Source organism: Cavia porcellus, unplaced genomic scaffold (genome assembly GCF_034190915.1).
Source record: "Cavia porcellus strain 051 isolate PalLab524CR breed Dunkin Hartley unplaced genomic scaffold, mCavPor4.1 scaffold_7, whole genome shotgun sequence".
Taxonomy (NCBI): domain Eukaryota; kingdom Metazoa; phylum Chordata; class Mammalia; order Rodentia; family Caviidae; genus Cavia; species Cavia porcellus.
In genome coordinates, this window is record NW_026947490.1 from 44,692,842 (window position 1) to 44,720,746 (window position 27,905).

Sequence of the window (27,905 nt, forward strand, 5' to 3'; positions counted from 1 at the left end):
AATTATTATTAACAAAAGAACACAGTTTACATTAGGATGCACTCTAGTTTAAATTATATGAGTTCTGGAAAATGGATAATGTCAGAGATCCTCCTTGGCAGTGCCTGAAAAGTCTGCTGTACTTCTCCATCTAGCTTTGTTTCACTCAATCCTTAAGGAATCATGTCTTTGTGTATCATCAGTGATGTGTTCTACCAAAATTTTCTCACACTGTGTGGCTATTCTTTAATTGTTTTAACAACACTTTAACCGAACAAAGACCAGTTTTAGCAATGTCTACCTAAATTATCCTTTCACCATGGGTTCATCTCTTTATATAGATCTGAGTTCTATCCAATATCATATCTTATATTATGATAGTTTTTAACAATACATTGTTTTTGCTGTTTTATACTTAAAAAATTCTATTAGTAGATGTTTGTAGTTCATGCAATACACAGTCATCTTGGGGAGTGGTCACATGAAAATTGTTTTTTAAAAAATCCTCTTCCCATTCCCTCCATCTCCTTTCTTCCTCTTCCAATTCCCCTATTCCAGATTCTTGTTGATATTTTAAAATTAATTTTACTGTGACTCTTGATATACACAATGACCACATTCACTTTAGGGAATTTGTACCTCTACATAATACATCTTGCTTCTTCATTTTCCCTATTCCCTTCTGCTCCCTTCAAGCCTCTTTCCCTCCTTATTTATAAAAGCTTTGTTTCTATTTTTCTTCTATGCTCTTTTTTCCTTTTGTTGCTATTATTAATATTATCCTGTGTTATGGCCTCTAATGTTTACATTCATTGTGGTTACCAGTTTCCTGCACATGGCACATCTTTACTACGCCTACTTCCCCTTTTCTTCCTCCTCAGCCCGCACCCTTGTTCCCTTGGTCCTCTTCTCTGTTCTTCTCACAGATAGCTTTGCTGGTAACAAATTCCCTCAATTTTTACTTGTGTGAGAAAGCTGTAGTTTTATGTTTGAAGGATATTTTGCTGGATATTGGATGTCTTATGTTTTCTTTTGGTTTCCTCTCCCCAGTTCTTTTGTTGATCATATAATTTCTGAAGAGAAATCTGATGCACTAGCGACTATGATGTTTTAAGAAGATATTCTAATCTTCCAGCTTAAGAATTTCTTCTTCTTTTGGAAACATGTATGTTGGAATATGGTATGGCTACCTGTGAATTCTTGGTGGCGATCCTGCTTGCTTCTAAGTTTCCAGTATCTATGCTTTTCTGTGTACCATTAATTTTGGAGAATTCTCAGTATTTCCTTATTATTTATTCTGTGCTTTTGTCTCTTCTGTTATTTTCAGCATGTGTATGCTATACCTTTTGTAATTGTCCCAATGTATTCACATACTTGATCTCAATTTTTTTTGGTGGTGCTGGGAATGAAAACCAGGGTCAAGTAAATTACAGGCAGACATTCTCTATTGCGTTCTTTCTTCTTTGACCTTTTAATTCTCTTTTCTCTTTGAATTTGAGTTTTCAAGGATGTTGGTGACATTTCTAGGAAACTAATTCTTTCCAGTGCCTTATCTAGTGTATGGAGAGTCCAACAAAAGTCTTCATGATTTCTGTTATTTTTTATTTCTTTGCTGCATTTCCTTTACCTCTGCCTCTCTGATTGTGTTCCCATTATAAACGCTAGTGTATTAGTCATCCTTGTTTTAAACTTCTAGCTTACTACTCTAAAATGTCTGTTTGGTCTGTCTTCCCAAAACTGAGCCATGTCTCTCAGAATGTGTTCAATCTTTTTCTGAACGGCATGAACTGGATGAAATGAGCAGAGGCAAATCTGCAGGTCAAAGGGTTCTTCTCTATTTGTCTGGCATTTGGCTGTGTGTTGTGTATGCTGCATCTAATTCACAGATTAAATTCCCTAACTGTTCACAGGAATGTTGTAATGCTTTAGCTTCCCTTGAGAGCTCTATTTAATGTGTAATGTGTGTGTGTGTGTGTGTGTGTGTGTGTGTGTGTGTGTGTGTAGTTCTAACACTTTTTCCCCTATGTCATGACATAAGAGCTCTATGGATGTGTTGGCTGTACAGAAGGAAAGGACGCATGCATAGTGCCATGGCTTGGTTGTAAGTTTTACTGACTCTGAGTCTTGAGCTGTGACATTTCTAAGGGATTCTTGGTATCCTCACTACCTCTCTACTTTGTGGACATTTGTATTTTCTTTTTTCTTTCTTTTTTTTTGTCTTTTTCCTTTTTATCAGTACTGGGGATTGAACTCATGACTGCCTGCTTGCAAGGCAGGCGCTTATGCTGCTGAGCTATATCTCCAGCCCCTACACTTGTATTTTCATTGAACCCACAGAAATATGATGGAAAGGAATGTAGCTCTCTTTATAATGGAACATTCATAAGTTATATCCAGAGGAGATGTGTCCTCGTGTTCATCTGATAGGCTCTATGAGCAGTTTCTTTCTGTAACCAGGGAATATGCTGAGTGGACTATGTGGCTATACTCAATGACTGACTGACATGTCTGAATTTTATTGCAGAGAATCATGATGATGAAGACAATAAAAAAAGAACATGAATTTCTGGTCCCCAGCTAACAATACATACATATTCAGGGATCACACTCATATGAGTAAAATATGAAATTCCCAAATGATCGCAACAGATTTAAAGTAGCCATAGATTTTACATGCAAAGGTAGAAAAACCTGCCAGGTGGATGGCATATTCTCACCCAGTGAAGAAGTGTATGTTTTAGCAAGGTGTCCACTGACCTTGAAGTACTCATCTACAATTGAGTAGAGAAAATCACCTTCATAGGTATATCAAACTCACAGAATCTACTCTTCTTTGTTGTATGGTTGAGTTAAGGATATAATGCATATCTGGTTATGTATGGATGGTCTTAGCATATCAGCAGGGCTTTTATACCAAGGAAACTGATCTGACTGAATAAACCCCATCATGTTAATACATAGAATCTTCAAATGCACAAGATCTCTGGGACTCTACAATTTCTAGGAAGCACTGACCATCCTGCTGTTTGTCAAATCAACACTGTAGCAATGGCTGAAGCAATGCCATGGTTTTCTGTGTGTCCTGCATGTACAGCAGCCTTAGACTCCTTTTACATCAGTTCATTTTTCAGCCAGAGCACTGCATATTACCTCCTGCCTCTTGATCTCAGGCAGATGTCTCCTGTGTAATGATTTTCTTTCTCTTTGAAAGTAGTGTCCCTTACCTTGTATGACCACTCCTTTACACCTCTGTCAATATTCCTTGCCATTGTCTTAGTGGATTCAGTTGTATTCTTTATCTTACCAGGATGACACTTGAGGGAGCAAACATAAAAAAAGTCTAGCCAATTTTGCAGCGTTCATTGCATGGAAACCCTAAGTCTTCCTCCCATGACTGCAACCTGTGTAACACCCTGGAGCCTCCTTGGACCACTCTCTTATAGATATTAATGAACTCTCATTTTGCTTGAAGAAACTTGTGAGTCCTCCATTATGAAGTGAATTTCCCTCATCAAAATTTATTTCTTTGGATCCAAGATAAAATTTAAGATACTAACTACAGGAGCAGAAATAATGATGAGATTGAAGTGATTGTAACAGATTCAGCCACCATGGTGCCTGTTCCTATCATAGGTCTGCATAAGCTGACTCTTCCAAGTGGGCATAGCTGAACTGTAATTTATAGGCTTTGCAAATAGTTGACCCTGAGTTGTGAGCTGTCAACAATAGTGACTATCCAAATACTTTTTTCCTATTAATTTTATCACTGGAGATATTACTATCATGGTTCCTCAAATCCAAACCACCACCGTTTTCTCTTCTGAATTGTCTTGTCTCTTCTAAGCTATCATTTCCTGGTAGAATTTAAATACTTCTCAACTGTGTCTGGCATTAATTCTAAAGGCATATCATGAATTTTGACACTTTTCTTTCTTTTTTATTTACCTATTTACTTTTTTGAGACAGGGTCTCATGATGTAGTTCAGGTAGGCCTTAAACTCACTATGGAGTTCAGGCTGGCCTTAAACTAAGAGTGAGTCTCCTGCTTTGGCCTCCTGAGTACTGAGATCGTGTGCCACTGTGCCCACCAAGCCCTGACATTTTCAGCTGTGAATGCAAAGTATTCTCTGAGCATCACCAAAGTTCTTTTTTTTTCCTTTAAGGCTCTATAGAGCCTTAGAAAAAGCTCTATAGAAGTTTTTTCCTTTAAGGCTCCATAGAGTCTGTCTGTTTAGTCTCACTGAATAATCTCTACTCCATGAGTAACAAGCAGCATGTCTAACGGAACACACAGTCAAGCTTACTAAAGTTTTTCTAAAGCAATGTATTATTTAAAATGATTATTAGATTTAGTGTAAAATGCTTAGTGATATTAACTGAACAGATTATGGAGAGCTGGACAGTTACTAAGAAAACAAGCTATCTAATATTTTAGTAGGAAGTAGTAGACTTTCTATGGTGTTCTTTTCACAGAGTCCTGTCCTCATACCAAGATCACTTGTATCTCTGTATCTAACTTGACACAGTATTAGTAGTGGATCATAAGTTAGGCTTATGTTGTGATTATTTGTGTCTGTGTATATTTTCAGATACTCAGGATGCTGAGAACCAAGATAAAGATGAAAAGCTAGTGGTGCCCAGGTGAATCTGAACTTCATAGGCTGTAAATGTAATGGTGACTCTTGGAGATCACAGGCCCTGGGAAAATCAGACATTGCTGTATATTACTGTTCCATCCTTTCTGCCAACCATGAAAGGAATTTGTTTGTTTGGTGCTTCTTCTTTTGATTTGCAACTTTGTTTTCTTTTCATGTATAGCAACCCAGAGTCATTCTGGCCCAAGGTGAACAAATCTTGGTTCTGCCTGCACTTATTTTGAGGCCTTCGGCATTCTGTGGGAGGAAGTTGGGAGGACATTCACATCCTTCTTCTTCTTCAAGTTATGCTTTGGTTTGTTGAATGGCATTCTTTAGCAAGAAACATAACTGGACTCCATAGGTAATTATATTAAATTACAATATTGGGTAAACTGATTTGTGGTATCCACAGTCTCTTGGAGTAGACAAGGCCTTAGAAACCCCTTAATAACAAGAGCCCTGAAAATAACATGGAACACAATGTACTGGGGTTGTGGCCATTGGAAACTTCTCATTGTGTGCCTGCCACACCTGCATTGTTCAGGAAGTGCTAAATCTCCCTCTCATTTGCATGTTCTTATGCCTGTGCACTGAGCACCTGCTGCTCTCTCACCCACCCCCTGTCCTGCTGTAACTCCCATGACAGTCATACCCTGCTTCATTGATCATGTTTCTTCTCTTTGAAGCAATGGATGTCCTTTTTGGGTTTATTGTGCAACTTCCTGTGGTGGATTGATAACTGGTAGTCAACTTGTAAAACCAGCTGAACTGAAATCAGTGCAGTACTGAGTGCATGGCCCACCTGAGGACTGTTATCAAGATAAAAAGGAGAACTGGAGAGGAAGAAGTGTTATTGTTTGTTCTCCATAGTGCTGTTGCCATGGGTTCTCCTGGAGGAGGTTTTGCGCTTCTTTCCTGATAGGAACTTGGCTATTCTCAGCATCAGAGGAGCTCAGGACCTTGTTGTCACTGAGAATGTCTGTGGTTCACTTTGGCAGAGCTCTAGTATTTATCACTTCCTGGCTGCAGAGGGTAACATGTATGCTACTCAGTCTCCAGGAGAAGCTTTCTGACATGAACTCAGCTGTCCTTATTGTCAGAGGAGTGCAGGACCTCAGTGTCACTGAGGATGGCTGTGATACTTTTCGAAGGAGTTCTGGTTCTTACTTTGAGCATCATTTCCTGGCTCCAGTGCACAAATATCAACCTTTATGACTCAGGTCCTTCACCCTACTGGTGCAGACTTCCTACTTCCACCGCTGACCTTTGGGCCTTCCTGGCTCAGTGGAGCAGTCTTGCATGAGTCATTGTTAGGGGTTTTGGGCTTCCAGCTGGACTAGTGGGGGGCATTGTCAAGGGCTCTAGGCCTTCAGCTGGACTCATACAAGACATTGCTATAGGATCCAGACTCTCAGCTGAGTTACTTGAGTCTTGGTGTCTGGACAGATTTCCTGTACTTTTTGTATTTAACTCTGGGTAACCATTATAAAATAATACTCTAAGTATTGTGTACTGTATGTAATTGTTTTCCTTGCAAACCCTTGACTACAAAACTCCTGCTTAGTCTTCATATCAGGACCAGATAAGAAATTGTGTGGTCTAGTCTTTCATTGTTTAGTTTTTGTTTTCCATACAGCAATCTCCAAGAAAAGGATGATAAGAATAATGTGCTGCAGGACAAAATGGATGAGAACTTGCCTGCTACCCATTGCCAGGATTTGTGTGATTCCCGCCGGCCTGGCAAGAGTCATGCGTCCCTGACTGAGGAGCTCATAGCTCCCTCAACCGGAATGTGGCGAGTGAGTCACCCACTGCAAAGTGAATAAGGCTCCTTTTGGTCTCCTCATTGTCTCCATACCCTTTATTCTCAGGCTTCCATGTGGGTAAGGCTTTTTCTCTGCAGGCAGGCTTTAGATGTGCACCATGGCTTCTGTCCAGTTCTACAGTAGGGTTGGCAGCACAGAAATTCAGTTCATCAAGCACCTGATACTCTTTTTCATCTGGAATGCTGTGCTGTATAGACCACCTCCAAGAACATGGAACCTTTTCATTGCTTACATCAAGGATTCACAGGAGGCAAGGACTCAGAAGCTGCACTCTGACATTCACCTCCTGCATCAGTGGCAAAGGATCCTGTGCCTGAAGGAGCACCTAGGGTTTTCTCCTGTGGAAGCATTTCTGTATTTCTTCTCAGTCTAATCTCAATGTTTACTAATATATGAAAAATATAAATAAAGTGCTTGACAGCTCAAGTTAGTCAAGGGGTCTGAAGCATATAGTTAGGAAAATTTCCTATGATTTCAAGGAAAAAGTATGATAAATAGTTTTTCAAGAATGAGGAATTGTGTTGTTGTTTTATTCCTTTTGCTCTTCCTCTTTGTTCATTTTTATAGGCTAAAATGATGTTTTTATATTTGCCTATTTTTTTTAAGATATCAATTCTTTGGTTTTTGTTTTCTTTTACACTGATGGAGTTCGAACTCAGGGCCTCCTGCTGCTAGGCAAGTGTTGTACCACTGACTAATAACACGAATCCTGTTCATTTTTCTGTGTTCATTTTCTTTTCTTTTGCATCTTACACTTGGAATACCATGTCGCCATTTCTTCAAGGCCTCAAGAGCTATCTCTAGTCTATAACAAGTTCATCTAGGCATTCTGTGTTACTGTGCTGGTTGCTGCATTCATAATACTTCCTTTCAGTTCTCTTTCTCTCCCTATCTTGCCATTGTCTATTTTTCCCATTGGAGGTGTTAGCTTATTAATAATACTGTTTTTAACTTTTTGCTATGATAACTCGAAATGTCTGCTTAGTCTTTCTCTAATATCTATCCTTTTTATCATGAGAAGTCTTCAATTTTTTTTCTTGGAACCCACAAGATTAAATGGATGACACCAATGGAAATAAATCTAACATTTAGGAAACTTTTCTGTTTTTTTCAGGTGGGTTTAAGCTGAGTTTTGTGAACGTTGCAGGTAACTTGCCACAGACTATATCTCCTTGACGTTTTAAAATTTTTGCCTGCTCTAGTGTCTTAGTTTCTTGTGGTAGTTTTGATTGACGTCCGTGTCTGTAGTCCTTTCAGCTTTATTCATGGGTTATGGCATTAGAGTGCTGTTGAGTGTTAGTATGTTTGGAAAGAGACAAAGCATTGCACAGTACTCTAGCTTGTACTCTGGTTTTAGTGAGCTTATGCCCAGGGCTGTCATGTATTGTAAATGCTTCCCAGTATTCCAACTATCTTTCCAATGTATATGCACCTTTCTGTAATATCATCAGACCACCAGTAATGTGCTTGGGAGAGTGTAGTGCTATTTGCAACAGACTTCTCACCTGGTTCATCCAAAGAAATGGAATCCTCATGCTCATGGAACAGACCCCACATAGGTATACTGGTTCTGTGTTTTGGGAGATGATTATGTTTATAACAGGTGACTTGCATATACTCAATGGTTGAATGAATATTTCTGAATTCTGTTACAGAAAACCAAGACAATGAAGACAATGAAAAAGAACAGGAATTTCTTGCTTTCAGGTAATAATTATTGAAGTTCTGCATTATGGTGAGTAATGTATGTCCAGGAGAAAAGAAAAAGATCAGCTGTAACCATAGATTTTATGAACAGAAGTTAACAAGACTGCTGGTGTGATTACATACCTTTGATTAATGAAGAAATAACCTCTTTGTAGAAGGCATCCATTTTCCTTTAGATATACATTTGTACACCTAAAAACAACCAATCTGCTTATTAATATTTAACGATACAGAATGTATTCTTCTCTGTTCATAGAGCAATTGAGGATAAGATGCATGTCAGGTTCTGTATGGATGACCTTATCTTGTTGGCAGGGACTTCTTACCAATGAACATAACAAGATTAAAGACACTGATTGTGTCACTATATATACAGGAAGTATCTGGAATACACAGACATCTTGGATTCTATGGTACCCCAGAAGCACTGAGTGTTTTGCTGTATGAAAACTCAGCACAGATTAAAGAAAATGTGGAGCCACTGGTTTGGTTTTACGTGTCTGGTTGTGGGATACAGAGAGCCTTAGGACTCCTTCCCTATCAGTTCATTTTTTAGTCAGTGCACTGGCCATGTGTGCTTGTCTCCCTCCTTCAAGGCAGGTGGACTCTGTTCTCCTCCTAGAAGGATAAACTTCTCTATGTTTGAAGTTAGCACACCTGCTGTTGTGTGACCACTCACTTATACCTCTGAGAGCCACCAAGATATCTTATATTCAATTTTTCTTGCTTTAGTGATATTCTTTATCCCACCAGGCTGAGCACAGAGGCAATCAATGAGGAAAAAGTAGCAGAAATCCTGCCAGACTCATTAGGTGAAGGCCCTGAGACATCCGGCCATCACTACGATTTAACTGACATCCATGAGCCTTTCTGCACTGCTACTGCACTATCACATGCACATGAAGTCAGATCATCTCTGGATGCAGCTCGTGAGTTCTTATTAAAAAAACTGCATATATACCACCAAATTTTCTGATAACTGAATGGAAAATTCAATGTGGTATAATATTACTGCTCTCTTCTCACTTTATTTGCAGAAAATGTTCAAGATTGTAAGGATGAATCCCCACTGCTAAAGATCTCCAGGTAATTCACATTGCAAGATTTCTAATGCTAACTAAGATCCTATTAAAAAGACTTTTAGGAAATACAATCTGCTGAGTGTATCTAAAGAAACCTCAAAGCGTGTGTTGCATTTGATCTCAGCCAAAAGGCAGAGAAGTAATGTCAAAGTATATGTTGACGTGGCTCACATTGCTTGATTTTATGATATTTAATGTTATATCTTACTATTATCTTAAATGACCTAAAATAGAATTCAGATGAACTGTGCATGCTCATGAATTGCAAAATTTTTGTGTATATGATGTTCGTCAACTTTATGATCAACATTAGAGAGAGATACATGTGTAGTCTTTGCAGTTTCATTTTATAGTTTCTCTTCACAGTTTTCTCTTCACTGGAAATATAAACAAAGAAAAATTCAAGAATATGTAAGTACTATGTATAGAATGGCTCAGGAATTCACTTGCTTTTGTATGTAACTATTCAAAAAACTTTATGCACTTTATTCTGCATGTGGCAACCTTCTATTTGAAGGAATCTCTTGGATGAATTCAAAGTAATCTTTCCAAAGCCCTTATCAGTTACCTTTACCCCATTTACACTGTTCTTGTTTCCTTTCTACCTCCCTTAGGAAATATTTTGTCATAATTCAGGATCATGCCAAGAAGATGACTCAGTTACATGAGCAGCTAGGCAAAGGGAGAGATGCCTCTTTGTCCCTTGAGCACCATCTGGAGTTTCTACTGATCCACGATGACCCTGAGGACTATCAGGGTCAAGGCTACATACAACAACTGGCTCAGGGGTGCAAGATGGCTTCGAATCTTGTCCTGGTGCTCAGTGAAGGTGAGGGCAACACATACCCTGATTAAAATGAGCTGAGTCAGGGAGATAACCATTTCTTGAAGAGGAAGGGAAGCAAGAAATGGAGATAAATTTCTCTGTCTTTACCTTCAAAGAGAGAGGGGAGTGACAAGGGAGTGACAGGGGATGAAAAAGCAACTAAGATGTATCATATATAAGTACCAAACACCCACAAAGATGCAACATTATGTCTTCCAAATATGGACAAAAAAGGGATGAGGATCAAGAGATGGAGAAGGGGAGGAAGTGGTGTGACAGGGGATGAGGAGTGGAATGCAGAAGTCATGTGTGCAAGTATACAAGGATGTAAACATTTTGTGCCACACAGATACTAATGAAAAATATGACCTGCTTCAAGTTCCAGACCACTCCACATTCCACAAGTTACATTTTCCCAGGTGTAGCTACTCACATCTCATTTGGGCTGTGACAGTAACAGGACTCCCTGGGTAGAAGAGAAGAGAGACATCCTGTGGTGGAGGCAATATTAAAGGACACGATACCATTTGCTGGAAAGAAAAATCTTTGACAAATCAAGAGGGCTTCAAGCCTCTATCCCTGGTGCTGTCTTTACTATATGTGTGGGTGGGGTTTGAGCTATTTGAAAATTTCTGTTTCTTTGTTCAGTGGTAACTTGCACGACAGCAGTCACAATGAATTTGGAGATATTTACTAGTGTACTTTTAAAAACAATGAAGCCCTGTATGTTGGGTGAATTAGGATTGGGACATGGAGGAACTTGGTGTTGGGAATGTGGGTGTACAGTGAAATACTTTCCCCACAGAGTATCTTCCTGGAGAAGACTATAGAAGCGGCTTTGGCACTAAGTGGGCTGCTGAGAAATGCACAGAGGCTTGGGTCTTGGCTTTCTGGTATCTTCTTCAAGAAGGAAGTTTGCTCAAGAGAGCCATAAAGGGACAGATTCTGTGTCTGGGTTCCAGGCTTGTCACAAAAGGGAGGACACAGTTGAAATCTGTAGGGAAGTTATACTTGTATCTGATCACCTAAGGAACAAAAAGCATTTTTAACTTTTCCTACTTTTTGACAGAATAAATATCCTGTCATATTAACTCCTCAAATCAAGGTTAATTTATCTAAGTGATCATAATAACAAACCAGATGTATTATTTAAAGACAAAGCATAGGACCATTCAGCATACTTCTCGTAGTATATCCTAAAGTCACACTTAAGTATTTTTGTCGCTATGCCCATAGCAACACAGGCATGGGTGGTCCAGTGCTGCTCCATTTCTGACTGTATGTTTCTGAACTGGCAGAAATAATGAATGGGGAAATAATGAAAAAGAAGAAACAGAGCTTCTTTCTAAAATGGATGATCAGGATGAGTAAGATATACAGGGTCACTGAAGCACCAAGAGGAATATGAATCACATTCATGATGCAAAGGGGAATGTAAACTTCTGTTTTTAGCAGTTTCATTCCACCAATCCACCTTGCCAATGTCCTTTTTGCAAATTTCTATATTATTATTATGAAGAGGAGTTGGTTTGAGTAAACTTCAGAGGTTTCTTGTTATCCTAGATCACTCCTGTCCTCTTGTGTATGGTCATATTTACCTTACCTTGAGGTGACTGTCAGAAATTTCAGTCTGAAAGGCAACTAGGGGAGAGCCAGTCCCAAGCCTCTCTGTGAGTTAGTGCCATTTGCAGACTGTGGAGGGATAGAACCTGACCCCACAAGGAGGAGATCCCTATTTTCAATGTTTTGTTGGGTTTTTATTTTCTTTTGTTTTGTTTATGTAACTCTGATTGCATGAACAGCTGTTTACAAGATAAAAAGACATGTTATGGAAGCCATTGTGTATTTACTACTGGCTTGTTTTGGTGTTCTTTATTGCCTTCATTGTTTCGTTTTTATTGTCTCTATTAATTTTTAATATGTCTAAAGGTGGTGTCTGTAGCTATTTTGAAGACAACAAAGGCATTGTGGTAATTATTGTTAATTTCATGAGGTTTGGAAGTTCTATATCATTTATAATGTTTTATTTTGATTGATTTTGTTTTATTTTTCTTGGTTTTATACTCTTTAAAATAAAAAAAAGAAAGGCAATTGTGCGAGTGTACAATTCACATACTATGCATATATTTACAAATAGATGCAACAGTTAATATTCATAGGACTGGATCAAATTTTATATGTTTGTGTCTGGTGATCTGAGGAAACCTTGAAGATCACTATGTAAAATAATAACCTTACTTATGTTCCTACCACTTTCTTTTGAAGGTCTATATTGTCATTGTTTTGAGTTCTTTGCTATTGCTATTTATTTGTCTTTTTTTGTTCTTGTTTTTCATTTTTGTTGTACTGAGGATTGAACTTGTGACCTTGCATTTGCCAGACAGGAATTTATGCCACTGAACTACATCTCCAGCTGTTTCTTGTTTTTCTAGTGATTTTTTTTATTTTTCCCTGCATAATAGACGTACATGTAGAGATTTATACATGCCTAGAACTTCTAAACAATTTATGAGAATTGATTGTATTATGGGTGATACGAACAGTTACTTTGAAGAAAAAGAGACATTATGGTATCCATTGCTGATTTTTCTGTTATCATGCTGTGAAATCTAGTAATGCTTTTATTCTTTGTTCAAAGCGGTTTTAACCTGTTTTGTATTATTTAATTTCAACATACATGAAGGTATGGACAGCTATTTTGAAGAGAAAAAGAGACACTACAGTAACCATTATTGACTTTCCCATTGTCTGGTTTTGAATGCATGTTATTCATTCATTATTTTATTTTGATCAGTTTTATACTATTTTGTTTTGTGTGAATTCATTGTGTGTGAAGATACAGGCAACCATTTAGAATAAAACAAGAGACATTGTAATAGCCAATGTTGATCTCCTGCTGTCTTGCTTTGAAATTCTGTATCACTTACATTTTTTTCTTGTGATCTTTGTTTTGTTTTGTTTTACCCTCTTTAGAATAAGAAAGATGTATGTATATATATGTGTATTGTATCACAACTTTCAAAGACAGAGAAAGCATAAGAAGTATGGGAATGTATAGGTCTCCAGGAGCTACCTTGACTATTTGACATTCAAAACACTGATGCACTGTTGCCAAACATGTGCCAGGTTTATGTTTTGAAAGTTTTAACATGATATTCTCAGAGAAATTTCTCCCAGTGGCCTATTGACCTGTCAGTCATTGAGCTCTAATTACATATATTCACTCTTTATTATACTTTAGGGATTTAAATTTTCTAATTGGAGTTCAGGCCCGAGACTTGACTAAATTAAGGCAGAAATTGGAGGAAGGATGCAATACTGCCTCCACGCTCCATCAGAATCTGAACAGTCTCCTCTCTGCCAATGACCAACACAGATGCCATATGAAGAGTCTCAGATACAAACTTGTTGAGGGGTGCAAGCTGGTCAATTGTCTGGCCCACAAACTGAGCCCAGGTGAGGTGGACACAGGCCCTGGTTAACCCTGTCCTAACGCCAGGTGCTCACTTCCTAGGAGACACCGTTACACCAGCATTCTTTATATCTGTTCTCCTCCTATCTGCCTTTTAGCAGTTTCATTCCCACTTGAAGTCTTGGCAGGAGGAACTAAGCACCCATCCAGCATCTTCCCAGGAATAGGATGTGGCAGGTGGAGTCATGACAGATTGATAACAGCCTGTGATATGAATAAATGTTTTCTAGTTATCCTCATACTGATTTTATTGTGAATTATAGGATGATTGATCCTTCCTGGAGTTTTGTTTCTTCACCTCTAAAATGCTCATAATATGTGTTGTATGATAGTCATAGCATTAGAACAGGGACGTTTAATCAATATCATAGCAGGTGGATGATGCCGTTCAGAGTAGTAGAATGCAGTGCTTCAATGTCGGGAAAATGAACACTCAGCAGGTAACTTAGGCAAAATTTCCTTTAATTAAATGATAAAAGCCCAATGGACGATCCTAGAAAGTTCACAGACTTATGAAGTATTGTGTGGCAGAGTTGTTTCTCCTGGCCTTAGCAAAGAGAGTAGATTGAATGGGAGAGCACTGGTGAGGTACCATGGAGCTATAGGTCCCATGAACCAGCTATGTGACATGAAGGAGGCGCAGCTGGAGAAGCTCAGGGGTAGCTGGATTTCTCCAGTGTCTCTTCATTTGAGGAATAAAAAGTCTTTTCCCCTTTGCCCACTGGAACCTCAAGGATTCCTCTAGGAAAATCCATCAGCTAGAGGTCTTTAGTGTCCTGTTTCAGAATACCTTAGTAGGCCACTTTTTAAAGGCAAACATAACATTTTTCTAACCTCATATATGCATAACATTTGTCTTTTCACCAAGATGGCCCACTCATCAAGATGGCCCAAGACTGGGTGAGATAAGCTGTCAAATGTCTGAATTAGATATTTTGAATTTGATTGCAGGTAATCTAGATGATGAGGATGAGGATGATCAAATTACCCTGGATTCCAGGTAAGAGCGAACAATCAGGGGCTCATAAGCAAGTGTGAAATTGAGTGGGTTTTGCAAAAGTAAAGACCATGGGATCGAAATAGTTACAAATTTCCAGAAATGCCATGTCTCTTTTGCAGTCCTTACTACTTTCTCCATGGTACTGACAGTATGAATCTGATTCATAAGGAGAATTAGGCAGCTATGGGGATTCTTACCCTTTAAGAAACGACTTGTTCAGTGTAGGAGTGAAATCAGAACAAAGTGCATGTTTTGTTTCTGTATTGCTGGAGTGAGGCTATGACATGTGTGCCAACGAAAAAGAAGAAGGAACCAGCCTAGCCCATAAAGAAAATAATGTCATGTCACAATGTTACTATGTAGTTTAAACTGGCCTTGATCTCACTATGTAGTCCAGGCTCACCTTGAATTTGCCACCATCCTCCTGTCTCAGCCTTTTTGAGAGCTAAGATAATAGGATGTAGCACTGCTTCTGGCTAGCAAAAGTTTTGGGAAGTGGAATTTTGTGAATTTACCAAGTTGGAACCTATGTTGCCTGGACCCCTACAAAATTAAACATTGTGTAGGCACAAGATTGAGCCCCTGAAATGGTTCTCCTTGGTTGTTCCCTCTCATCACTCTACCTTCCATGCACAGTTTAGTATTTTTCCTCATCACCTTATTATCTATCCAGTTCACTGAGAAGTGGTTGATCTTTCTATGTTTGTATCTGTTGGTCATCTGTCTGCATGTCTCACTCTTATGGCAGAGAAGCAATGTGCAGTACAGGGGTGCATCGTTTCCTTCATCCTTTTATTCATACTTTTGAAATTCACCCTTAACCTTTGATTGGCAACTAGGAGGGGGGGCTGTGTATTTTTGTCCATCTCAATGAATCTTTTATTCTGCTTTCTCTCATTAGTGTATGTGAGGAGGAAGGAAATTAAGTCCTGTCAGATTCATTAGATGATGAATCTTTCCATCCTTCCTATTATCCCGATATGCTGACCCACAGAAATGTGCAAGCAGCACCACTTTCTCATCACATAAGCCTGAAGACTGCTCTGCCATGGATGGGCCCAGTAAGTAGTTAAATTATCCTACAGATAAGTCCAGCTCATCTGTCAAGGGACTTCTGTGCTCTGCTCCTCTGTCTTTTGTGAGAGTCACCTATAGGAGGCCCAGGAGGCCTGTTTTGGCATAGACAATGTGCAGAGGTCAGGTGTGTCGGGTGCTTCACTGTCTGACTGGGAGTCTGGAAGCCTAGAGCACATTTTGCTCAATGTGTAGGTCGGTGGATTGGTGAGTGAAGACAGAGGAAGTGTGATTTTTTGCTGCCACCCTTACTGTCTACACACAGCTGGCACAGAGCTCAAGTTAAAAGAGTGGTCATTTTCTTGCTTCTGTGATTTTCCTGGGAGTTGAATTCACAACCAGTTCCTCCAAATTTCACTGGACATCCACACAGCCCTATTTGTACAATTATTTGGGAGGCCTATTTTTATTTTCTGACTTCCAACTCACATTTTCTGCCTTCTCAGAGGTTGCTTTCCTCCAAATTAAGTGCCTAGTTTTTCATCTTCCACCCAGGCTATGGTTCCTTCCATAGCCCATGAGTCACACATGTATCCAAAGGCTCAGTGTGATCACACATGCCTATAATTCCAGTACTCAGGAGGCTGAGGCAAGAGGATAATTTGAAGTTTGAGGCAAGTTTGGGATGCACAGTGAGACTGTATGTGCAAGCTCACAGATGCAGGCTTATTGTGCAAGACCTGTGTAGGGCTGTTAAGTTTGTTTCCTTTCCTACAAAGGACAGGGAGAAGCAGTCTATATCAAATAGAGGCTGTTCCCTCAGGCACAGATGCTTAGCAAACCCTTCAGTCTGAGTGTACAGTAGGTTTAATTGATCCCATCATTGAGGATAAGACTCCCTGGGGACTTGTTTAAATCTATACTGTTCTTAGTAGGAAGTGCATGAAGACAGGGCTGGAAGTTTGGACACACTGAAGAAATAAACCTTGCTAAAACTGGTAACTGATAGTACATATAGTAAAGACATCCAGATTCAGACCTTTGGAGTTCTAGGAGAGAACAACAGGTGAGTTTAGTTACATCATTGGGCTCCGAAGGACGGCTCCCAGATGACAGGAAATGGCTGTGATCATGTATATTCTGATTTCAGAGCTCCCAAGATGTCAGGTTGACAGTGAACTTGTCTCATATATATATGAAAAGAAACTGTGGGATGCACCAGGAGTCATTGGAGAGATTCTTGCATCAGTGATGCCTGTCATCCTTCCAACTCTTAACATCCTTTTTTCTGTTGTTGTCAATGTTTTTAATAAAGAGGTTTGTTGGTTTAAGATGTTTCACTTTTGAACACAACTTGAAAAATCTTACTGAGTGTCCAGAGTGACTGATAGTGAATGATGAATAAACTTTGTCTTGAGGAAACATGGAAGACACACCAGATCCACAGTATCACTACAGACAAAGCTGTGGATGTGGGAGGACACTAGAAGCTTGACTAGGGTCAGAGAGGGGTCATTCTGAAACTTAGGAGTATTTGGTAAGGGAGTGATGAGCAGCACTGTCAGATAAGTACATGGGGCTGGAAATTAGAACTATTACCATATGATGAGGTGTTAGTCATTTAGTGGTCAATGCAGAGAAAGCTTTCAAGGGTAGTTGTGTGATCAAAGTCAGAACAAGGTTTGGGATAAGAAGAGTGGTGTGGCTGATTCCAAGACATGTTTATAGTCAGCTAATCTGGAGTCTGAGGTTGAAGGCTTGGTTGAGCCTTGGAGACTGAGACCATCACAGATGGGCACACATTGAGCCCACTTCTCATTTAAAAAAAAAGAAAGGAAAAAATCAGTTGATACAGTTGATAGTGCAGAGATTGCAGAAGCAGGGAAGGCACTGAGGAGAAAGTGTGGGTTCAGACACAGTGAAAAGAGTCTGATACTATTTGTGGTCAGAAAGATAAAGCAGAGCAGATATTGGGAAGACAATGTTAAAAAAAGAAATTAAAAAAAAGGAAAAAGAGAAATAGACATTAGTCAGAATGAGGATACGTAGAAGGAAGAGGCAGAGGAGCTCATAGCAGTATTCAGGAGGCTTTGTTGGCCGTGACACCGCCTGAGCAAGACCTGGTATGGTATGAGGCTCTTGGAAGCTCCGACTTACTGAGATCATCCATTCATTTGCTTGTGGAAATATAACCAAGTTACATTAGGGAGAATTGTCCAGACCCCATTGGAAGGATATATAAGATAAAGATATCCTACGTGGTGTTACTCCTAAGAAACAGTAAATTCAGATTGTGTATCACATACCTAAAGCACTAGTACCCTGACTTCCATGCTTATAGCCGCTGTCAGTCTGTTGCAAACACAGTAAATATGCATGGATAGGTGACAAAATGTCAGACAATAACCAGTTTACAAGATTTCAAAATCCTGAAAAGTTCCCATGATTTGGAACATGTTCTATAGTTACTCCCCTTTTTTCTGGTACCCCAAGCCTTGAAGCTCTATGTATTTTTATGTTCTTCTCTATGGATAGAGATCAACTACTCTTCCTCATCCATATGCTGCATACTCTATAGAACCTTCTTTATAGGAGAAAGGACTAGGGTTAGTAATAGTAAGATTATAGACATGAACTTACCTATCAATTCAAAGCCATATTGTTTGGGTGGGTTGACTATTCATTTAGGGACACTCATTCTGGCCGCCTATATCTAATAATTCCCAAGGAGGATGACACCTTCTTTAAATGTATGATGTCTGTATCACTGATTAGATCACTAAGTGGTTTCCCTAACATGCAGGGATATTAGTGACGCGTGTTCTCAAAGATGTTACTAAGGTAGAATTGTGATTTTTATACTGAACCCTTTTCTCTTGTTAGCTACTATCAAAGTGACCTGTGCCCAAAGGCTGTCAAATGGAGAGTTAAGTTCCCACTTCTCAAAGCTACAAGCTTGCCAGGCAAGGGTGTAATCATGCACCCAGGGAAACCCTTGTTTGGGAACACAGCTGTGTCAGTACTTGGACTAAAATGACTACAAAGTCAGACTGAACTTTTCTTCTACTACTTGGAGCTTTGCAGTACACACTAACCCTGGTTACGGGTGCCAGCCATTCCAAGATATGGAGAGAAGGGGAAATGGAAAACTCTATTCTTTGTGTTTATGTCAGGGATTAATGGCTGGAAGGGAGAGTGGGTTTGTCTATTTTTTCCTCTGGGACAGTCTGAACTATCAGGCTCTCTAGCATCAGTAGCTTGTTTAGGACTAGCTATGGTCTCAGAACCTGGACTTGCCGCTATTGATTGTAACAGGCTATACTATTTGTCTTCCTAGGTAGTTATGTCTAATTTCCTTATGTGAGACATATAATGTAATTCATATCAGATACATTCAACCTGTGGCCTGTTAATTGGACATAAGTGATTTACAATGACTATTTTATGGTATCATTAACTTAACAAAATTTTAATAGTACTTGACTCAATTAGAAATTTTTAGTCATAGCTTTGAGTGTGTGTAGTCAAATACTTAGATTACTCTAGTGATTTAACACAAGATGATTTTACTAGGATTTTTAAACCTGGTTAGAGAAAGTTTGCAGTATCAGTATAAACTCTGGGCCCACATCTCTGTGTCCTGACATATGCAGCTAATTTTTCTACTTTTTCCTCTGTTGTAAATGAAGTGCAGTGTCTGCACATAAAGCACAGAGCCAATCTTCTTTATTAAACCCCGGTTATCCCAGAATTCCCCAATGGCAAGGTCACACTTACTTTTCTGTCCTAAGGTTATCATTATGTTATATACTTGCTATGTATTGGTTTTTACCAATCTTATTTTTCTTGAAATTTTTGTAAATTGAGAATACTTTAACCTCAAAATTCTCATCATTACTCTATATGTAAGAAATACCAATATAAAAGAAAATATCAGAGTCTTATGATTTGTGTCTAGATATCCCCCTAAAACCTCATGTTGTCCTAGATGACGCTTTTTCAAAGGTATCAGGACTATGTTGAAGTGGGAATTGATTCATGATGCATTGCTAGAATCTAAGGTACTAGGATCACTAGGATTAAGTGTGTGAGTGCTACCTGTTCTAAGTAACCTGGATAAAATATAAGGGACAGAAAGAGCTGAGGTTGTTACTTGTTGATTTGCTACCTTTTTACCTTCCATGAATTGTTTCTCCTCTGTGGTGCCTGTCTACTGTGCCACCCTATCTGGGAGAAAGCTAATTAGGGACTGAAACTGCGAACTAAATAAACCTTCCCATCTTTAACTTTAGGTGTCGGGCATTTTGCTCAACAATGAAAGAAAAGTAACTAAGACACAGGTCTCTATACTTTTTCTTACCCCCTTGGATTTCCTTGTCCAAAATACTTTGGGTGGAAGAGAGTACATCCCAGCAAGGTCGTAGATAATGGAGGATCATGATGACTGTGGTTTTATTTTCAGAGCTGAATTTGGATGCCTGACTTGAAATGAAGACTCCTCCCAAGTTGGAGAGTGATGCTTTCCAAGGTTCGCCTGTTATCACTGATGAACTTCCTATCTATGGCCTCTGTAATACTGACAGTGTCCTGAAACAGAAGATTATTGAAAGAAAACTATGGTTATGCAACTGGAAAATAGCTTGCAGATTCCCAAGCTTTCAGGCTACTTTAAATGCTTCCCATGGAATGCAGAATCCTCCCAAGGTGATGCCTTTGAAGGCTTAGCTGCAATCATTCATGAGTCTCCAATCCATGGTCTCTGTGATGCTGACAGTGTCCTGAAACAGAAGATTATTTGGAAGTCCTGTAATGTTTACAATCTTTAAGTTTTATTGGTCTTGTTCTCTAAGTTTTTGTTCACCTTTATAATACCTAATGAGATAGACAATTCTTTTTAAGGAAACAAGAGACATTATGGTAACCATTGTTGATAACCTTGTATTCTGTTCTTACATCACGTACTATGTCTATCCTTGGTTTTAACTGACAGCTTTGTTTTGCCATATTTGACTTTATTCTCTTCCAAAAATAAAAGTAAGAAGAACTAAGGAGTAATAAAATCCAAAATGTATAAATTTTGTTGTAAAAAAAGAGGGAAAAATAGTGCTCTAAAGGATACAACTGCAAGTGTGTTTAGGGGTGTTAAATAGCTGACCATATTAAAAAAAAGAAAGAAAGAAAGAAAGAAAGCTACAGTTATGCAAATGGAAAATGGCTTGCAGATTCCCAGGCTTTTGTTCTTAAGTTGCACAGGAAACCACATTTGTGGCTTCGGACACTCTTATTAACACACTCTCTAGGATTGAAGCTCACTCTACTAGTGTTGTTTGTCCTCATAATTTATTCCATCCGGTATTCAACACAACTTTTGTACTGTTGCACCACTGTTTTCCATGGCTTGGTACCCTAGCAGAACTATTTGTTTTCATCTGCCGTTCAGACTCTGAACTCTGTTCTGTTGGTACTGCTGCTGTCCAGTCGTCACCCCATCACAGGAAAGACGCCTTTTAAACTCTGGGAAATGTGTCGTGTTCCTGAAATCAGATACATTCTGGCTCTTTTGCCTTGTCTTCCAACCCTCCCTACCTCTGGTAGCATTTTGATCTAACAGCACAACTTCATTAACCAATGCACGAAGACTCTCCTCTTTGGCCTGATTAAGGGATCCAGACTAAGTCAATCTTTAATTCTCAACTTAAAGATGCAAATGACGAGTGTTAAAATTGATGAGAAACACTTCTTCTCACAAAATCTAAATTGAAAACATGGCTCTACAAGGGAGAATCATCTTGGTCTTAAGACAGTTTTGCCTCCTCACCTATATATGCAGCGATAAAATATTCATAGAACACATAAGTTAGTATAAAGGCATAGACTATGATCTGTTTAAGCATTGTTTGTTTGTTTCTTATTGTTCCCATTTCTACTTCTGTTCATTCAGGTAAGAGTGCAAAATGCAACTCTGCTATATCCAATGCCTGCCGATATAAGAGAGCACTTTAATGAACTAACTTTGAGAAAAGTGAAGCCAAAAACCAGCTTTACCTCTTAAATGGTCAGAGTACCCTTTGAGCATCAGTGTTTGTAAAAGGTCTCAAAACATCTTTAAATTAGAGGGACCATTGGTCTGCTTCATCTCGAGTCATCAACATGGAAGTGCTCAAATGCTTAGTTCCTTCACTACAAAGGCTGAAGATCCAGCAGCCGTGGAGAGAATTTGCATTCCTTTCTCAACAAGACTGTATAGCATGGAAAAAATTCCAAGGAAGAGCATGCAGATGGATACATTAGACTGTAGCCTCTCTACTTAAAGCACAAATGTGTATCTCTTTTAAAATGAAATAAAATAGGAAATAGGTGGTAATAATTGTATTGAAATTCACTATCCAAAAGCAGTACCTACTTCTGTTGCACATAGTGTAATTTAGTATTTATCATTTTAAAATATAAAATGCAGGGCCAGGGATTTAGCTCAACAGCACAAGTGATTGCATGGTAAGCCTGAGGTGAGTTTGATCTCTGGTGTGTGTGTGTGTGTGTGTGTGTGTGTGTATAACCATACTAACTACGTAGCACTTTTATTAGATTAGCGCTACAATTACAATGCTTTATGTTTGGCCAGTTATTTACCTCAAGTAAATTCCGTAGATAAAACCCTTTGATCTTGCTCCCTGCAAGTAAATATAACAAATACTCAAAAGTGAATCTCAGCACATGATTGTTCATTTGCTCTTTGCTTTGCCATTTGTGACATTGGCATGAAATATCAAGTAATAATCTGTCCCATAGAAGCACTTTAGGCAACAACATTACTGAGTGGGCAGAGTATAGTCAAACATAATGTAATTTATTTTCATTTCAGAGGCTTTTACATAGAGATCTTGAAAATGTATATAGAAACACACTCTATGTGACAGGGTATGCAGTCACTTTCAAAGACCCAGAGGAGAAGAGTTGGGCTGTGGTTATTCTCACTGTTCTCTCATGGCTTGCTCCTCTCTGGGGGATTCCTTTTTCTCTTTTATGCACCTTGAAATGACACTCGGATTCTTTCCCAGGTGATCGGAGTTCATGGAACAAGATCATAGCCTCCCTTCCTCCGTGCTCAAGGAAAGGGCCTGAGGCTGTGGCTCTAGATTCAGGGTTGTTGAGACAGGTGACTGTGACTTAAGTTAATGCTTCCCTACACCCCACATCCTGTGGCATCACTGTTTCCTGGGGCTGAAAGTTTTATGCTGTCTGCGGTTCCTGTTTCCCCATGCCCAGTCACTTTTCACTGGTATGGGATGTGAGGTCAAGATGGCATGTTTCTCTGCAGAGAGTCCATTCCTTCCGGCAGATGTGTTTCTGAATGCATAACATAGATGAAGAGTATTCATCACAGGGAGATGGAAATACACTCTCTGTGTTCCCAGCAGAGGATCAAAAGGAAAGTGGCTGGTGTCAGCAGCCTTTGAGTGGGGCAGACCAGGGACCCTATGTTCTCCTTTTCAGGGTGGACTGCATGTTTGAGAGGCTCTCCTGTACCCAGTGCATGTGACCTCCCCTTCCACCAGGTTAAGACCTAGGCCTGTAGTGAGTTCATCTTCCCCCAGGAGACCTGCTGAGTCCTGGACCCTCTCACCACTGAGTGCAACATCCAGGACTGACTATCATCAGGCCCTGACCACGACTCTTGCTTGATTTCTCTCACCCTCTCTCAGGAGCTAAGTACTGCTGAAAGGAAAAATGATATTGCTGATGAAGAAAATCAAAACATTAAGTGCAGTTTTTCTAATTCATCAGAAAACAGATAACAGCCACCAGTTTAAACTCTGAAGAGAACACTGGAGTGATTTTTTTGTGATCGTTGAGCTGTCAACTGCTCTTACAGCTTTCACTCAATAGCCCAGTTGTGTTGGAGAAATTATGATTCCTCACCTCCAATTTTGTTAAATACCTACAAAGACCAAGGCCTTAATATAAGGCCAACAGAGAGGCCATATTTCTGGTCCTCTCAATTCCTACCCCACATAAGACCAAGGCCAGCAGTAACTGGAGAAAGACAGCAAGGCCAAGTGGGCACTGCCTCCCTCTGTGACACACTAGGCACGGGTAGTAATAGTGATGTGCTGTGACTTCCTGAGGTGTTCAGTCCAGGTATCACAAGGAAATCATCAGACAAATGCGCAGTGTATACCTATGAACAGAAGAGCTGGTAGGTTTTCTTTAGTCAGCATCACCACAAAAAAGATGACAAAATGAAGAGATGACATTTGGTTTTGAAAAACATACATAACATACATATGTATGGTAGTACCTGGGGTCACAAATGTGATTCTTTCTGTGATTCTGGTTACAAACTGAATTGGATAAGAACTGAATGAAATTTCTTCACAAGGTCAACACTGAGTCTCGCTCTTGAATTGGATTTGGTTCTTGTCCAATCCTTGTCTTTGATGCCGTCACTATTCTATTGCTCCATGGCTGCTCTGTAAGGCCAGGATAAGCTGATTGGGCCAAAAGTTTTGATGTCTAGTTTCTGACCATGTCTTATTTTCAGGGCTGAAAATATGTTAGAACTTTTTTTTTTTTTTTTTTTTTTTTTTTGTCTTTTTCATTTTTTATCGGTACCGGGGATCAAACTCATGACTACCTGCTTGCAAGGCGGGTGCTTATACCGCTGAGCTAAAACCCCAGCCCTATGTTAGAACTTTTGAAACACAAACCGGTCCTCTCCTTTTTGTCTCACATTTGTAGATGAAATTGACTTGTTTGTAGAGGACAAGTCGGTGGTTGTCTGGCTCCTGGCCTACATTTGGTTGCAGTATGACTCTTTCTCTTTTTTAAACTCAGCCTAAACATATGGTGAAGAACAGCAGCTGGCAAGCACGTGTGTTAGTACCACGTGCTTCTTGCCTCTGTCTGCCTGCAGGCAGTGCCCACTTTGTACTTTGCTTGTTCCTTCCTGTTGGCTCTGTTCACCTGGCCAAGGAGGCATCCATAGGAGCTGTCTAGAAGGTAGAAACACTGCGCCTTCTATAAATTTGAAGCAGAGTCTAGGAAGCTGCTTTGAGAATGTGTAAACATCTTAGTTTTCAGTGTTTTTTCTTTAAAAATTTTACCAGTTTGTGTCATTGCTACCAATGTTTTTTATTTATTGACTTTCTAGCATTCTAATAAAAATCTAAAACACTGTCTCCTTGAGTTTTAATTTTAGTCCAAAACTAATATTAACATTAGTGCTATTGCTTTTCAGTAATGACTCGTGGAGGTTTTATATTCAATGTTACAATATTTTATTACTATTATTGATTTGATGAGTAAGGATAAAAACCAATATAAACACTCCCATTTTTCTATTTAATTCTACAATTTCCCATGGTTTTTAGGTTGCAATTATTATATGTAATAGATTATATTCTTTATAGTTCTGTCTTGTTATTTGTGCATGTGTATTCTGTTTGGTATTTAGGAAATGTTGTTTAGCTTATTTTAATGTTACTGTAAATTATTTTTGACAATTTTAGTTTCCTTTACCTGGAAAATATCTAATATTTGGCTTATGAATTTGATGTAGTAATTTTTAATTCCAGATGTCCATGACCAATGACATTATTCATTTTCTTTATTTCTACTCAATCATGCCTGCCACTGGAGTATCATTCCCCTCATTTAAATATATTCCAATTACATTTCTCCCATCTCTTCACACCTTGATTGTTGGGTGACATCAAAGTTGGATATATTCATGCTCACTCTGTGTTTAAACTCAAATGCTCCCAAACTATTTCTTTTTTAGTGAAGTTCATTGTTGAGAAATTTTCATCAGGAAAACAGGCTTCTCTTAAGCTTTCAAACCTAATATTTCTTCTCCACTGCTTTTACACAGGGCTATATTGGAGGATAAGAAGGCACTTGCCTCAAGTGATCTTTTTTTGTATATTTGAAAATATTGCTTTTTTGGGGGGGGATGAGCATGTTATACATTTGGAATCTGGGCTTTATTTTGTTGTACTAAGCCTTTCAACTTTTACCAGTTGTTTTATTATTTTCTTCTCCATAGGCATGTGGAGAATGCTTCTGCTCAGGTCTCTTTCCATAGTTCTGACTTCTCAAGTTTCAGCCTCACCCTGGAAAAGTCCCTTCCTGTCACCTCCCTTGTGGCCCTGCTCTATTATCTGAGTGTCAGAGGTACTTTGGAATTACCTACAAATTGCCTACATTTACTTTTTAAGAATGATTCTCCCTGTAATCTGTCATGAAGCAGATTTCCCTCCTTTATTTGTGTAGTCTTAACTCTTTGCTTGGTTTCCCAGAGTTTCTGAACAAAACCATTTGAAGTTTCTAATATACTTTGGCTCCTGGTTTTTTGGGAGCAGAATTACGAATGTTTTTCTGACATTTGCATTAATGCATAGGTCTTTTGAAGCATAGGTTGAGGCATTCTGTAACTATTATCCTAGAATGGATCCACACTCAAGAGTTTCAGTAGTGTTTAAAAATATACAGAAGTCTACAAAACCCCAATATTCATTTGCCAGTTTCAAATATTCCCACCTTATTACTGAAATTTTAATATGTAGAATCTCTGGACTCTTACCTTTATAAAATTATTTAAAACCACCCCTTGATTGGGTATTGAATCTTTAGTAACCTGGGGGCAGTTTTTAAAGTACAAATGCTTTTTAAAATTATCATAATTGTGTTACAATAATTTTCTTTCTTTCTTTCTGTCTGTCTGTCTTTCTTTGTTTCTTTTCTTTCTTTCTGACTTCCTTCCTTTTCTTCCTTCCTTCTGCTACAGAGGAGTGACTTCAAGACCTTTGCACTGAACTACATCTCCAACTCTTTCTTATTTATAATTCTATTTTGGAGCACATTCTGGCTAAGTTGCTCAGCTTAGGCTTGAAATTGTAACCCTTCTGCTTTAGCCTTCCAGAACTCTGTGATTACAAAACTAAGCCACTAATAGTAGTTGGATCCTATTTGACAAGGGCAAGTGCCTGCAAAGGAAATTCTTGGGTAAGAGGAAGGGAGAGGTAGGATTTATCCACCTGTAGGGAGTCAGACCAGTTTTATTTTTCTGATTCCGGGGTGTTATGTCTCACACTCTGAATTCTGCCTCTGTCGATTTCAGGTCAGATCTCCATGTGCCCTTTCATTTAGTTGGACCATTTCCTTCCACTGGTTAAATGCAGTTTGGGTTTTGCTTCTCCATCCTGAGAAGATGGAGAAGTTCAGGTTCAGGGAGGCAGTTGCACCATATTTGCTTTGCCCCTTCTGAGACTGGGAGTTTGTCCTTTATCACTAGAAGACTCAATAGGGAAATGGCCAACACATTGTATTGGGGTAATAGAGCCTGGTATCCTGTCCTGGAAACCAAACATGGCTGCCAAGGGGCCTAGTGACCTGTCTTACACATTTCCCCTCACCTGACTCTCGGCCTGGGAGTGTAGGTTTCCTACATGGAAAAGGAAGTGATTATGAATTTCTATGTTGCCCACCCAGACACTTCATAACTGGGCTGATCATACTACTATTGATAGGCAGAAGAGAATGTAAACCTGAAACACCAAATTTTCTTCCTACTGGGCCAATCAGGTAGAGTACATTTTCCTTAGATTCTTTCCTGCCAGCATTTCCCCAGCTTTTGAATTTCTTTTGAAGTCAGTAGGGGCTACAGATGGCTTAAACTTTTAGTCTGAGAGAATATCCTCAAATCAGTAAAAAAGGGCAACCTTGCCTGGAATCTCAGTATCCCAGTCCAAAGGATTCTTCCTGGGAAAGGACCTGAGCAGCAGCTATGGCTCTTCCTGAGGCCAGGATTCCATTTGAAATATGTTTCTGGTGGTGGTGCTGCTACTGCTGCTTGTTTTTGTTTTTTTGGTACTAGGGATTGAACTCATGACCTTGCACTTGCCACTTATGCTGCTAAACTAAATCCCTGGCTACATAGAAAAATTTAGATGACGATTTTCAAGGATCTTTCTATTCAGTTAAAATGTTTTCCCCCAGGTGTGCAGAAAATTGCCATGTGCTGGCACTGTTCTTTCACTTTTCTTTCTGATTGATTTTAGAAGTTTCTTTGGTTAGAAAGTAACTGAGTTTTGGTCTAGTCCCAATCTCTGAATGAGTGGACAGTGAACAACTTTTTTTTTTTGACAGTGAAAATCTTAAACAAAGGAAGCAAGTGGTATTACTTTAGGACACATGGAGAGTCAAAATGGTCTGTTAGAATTCGAGATTCCCTGGGGGTTGAGACAAAGAACTTCTCTGGATGATCTATACTTATTTGGTTTTCAAACAAAGGAAGGGATATTGAGGCAGGTGTGGAGACTGAGTAGGACCTTGAAAGTCAGTTCAAAGACTTCTGCAAGTAG

General features: G+C 39.1%; 2 protein-coding genes across 7 annotated transcripts in view; both read left to right on the forward strand.

The window, feature by feature from the left end:
* Positions 1 to 27,905, forward strand: part of LOC100733491 (T-cell surface glycoprotein CD1b3-like) — a 351,357-nt gene that overhangs the window by 92,604 nt on the left and 230,848 nt on the right. The gene's annotated exons all lie outside the window — the stretch shown is intronic.
* Positions 5,260 to 21,898, forward strand: LOC134476948 (putative neuroblastoma breakpoint family member 5). Of its 6 annotated transcripts, XM_063253468.1 has the most exons (10): positions 5,260 to 6,415; positions 7,557 to 7,589; positions 7,894 to 8,001; positions 8,098 to 8,149; positions 8,903 to 9,078; positions 9,187 to 9,235; positions 9,846 to 10,060; positions 14,481 to 14,529; positions 15,431 to 15,590; positions 20,006 to 21,898. In XM_063253468.1, the coding sequence occupies exons 3-9, from the start codon at positions 7,965 to 7,967 to the stop codon at positions 15,453 to 15,455; spliced, it is 603 nt and encodes a 200-aa protein (XP_063109538.1). In that variant the 5' UTR covers positions 5,260 to 6,415; positions 7,557 to 7,589; positions 7,894 to 7,964; the 3' UTR covers positions 15,456 to 15,590; positions 20,006 to 21,898. The 6 variants fall into 6 exon arrangements, with proteins under 6 accessions (XP_063109538.1, XP_063109537.1, XP_063109536.1 ...); XM_063253467.1 differs by having other exon boundaries at positions 5,260 to 7,589; XM_063253466.1 differs by having other exon boundaries at positions 5,261 to 6,415; positions 7,557 to 8,001.

Excerpts from the sequence above, each read along its gene's own strand:
- LOC134476948 (XM_063253467.1), top strand. The coding sequence starts at position 7,965 with ATGGAATCCTCATGCTCATGGAACAGACCCCACATAG. Across the intron at positions 8,150-8,902 it reads CAGGAATTTCTTGCTTTCAG|GCTGAGCACAGAGGCAATCA; the intron begins GTAATAATTATT and ends TTATCCCACCAG. Across the intron at positions 9,236-9,845 it reads CCACTGCTAAAGATCTCCAG|GAAATATTTTGTCATAATTC; the intron begins GTAATTCACATT and ends TACCTCCCTTAG.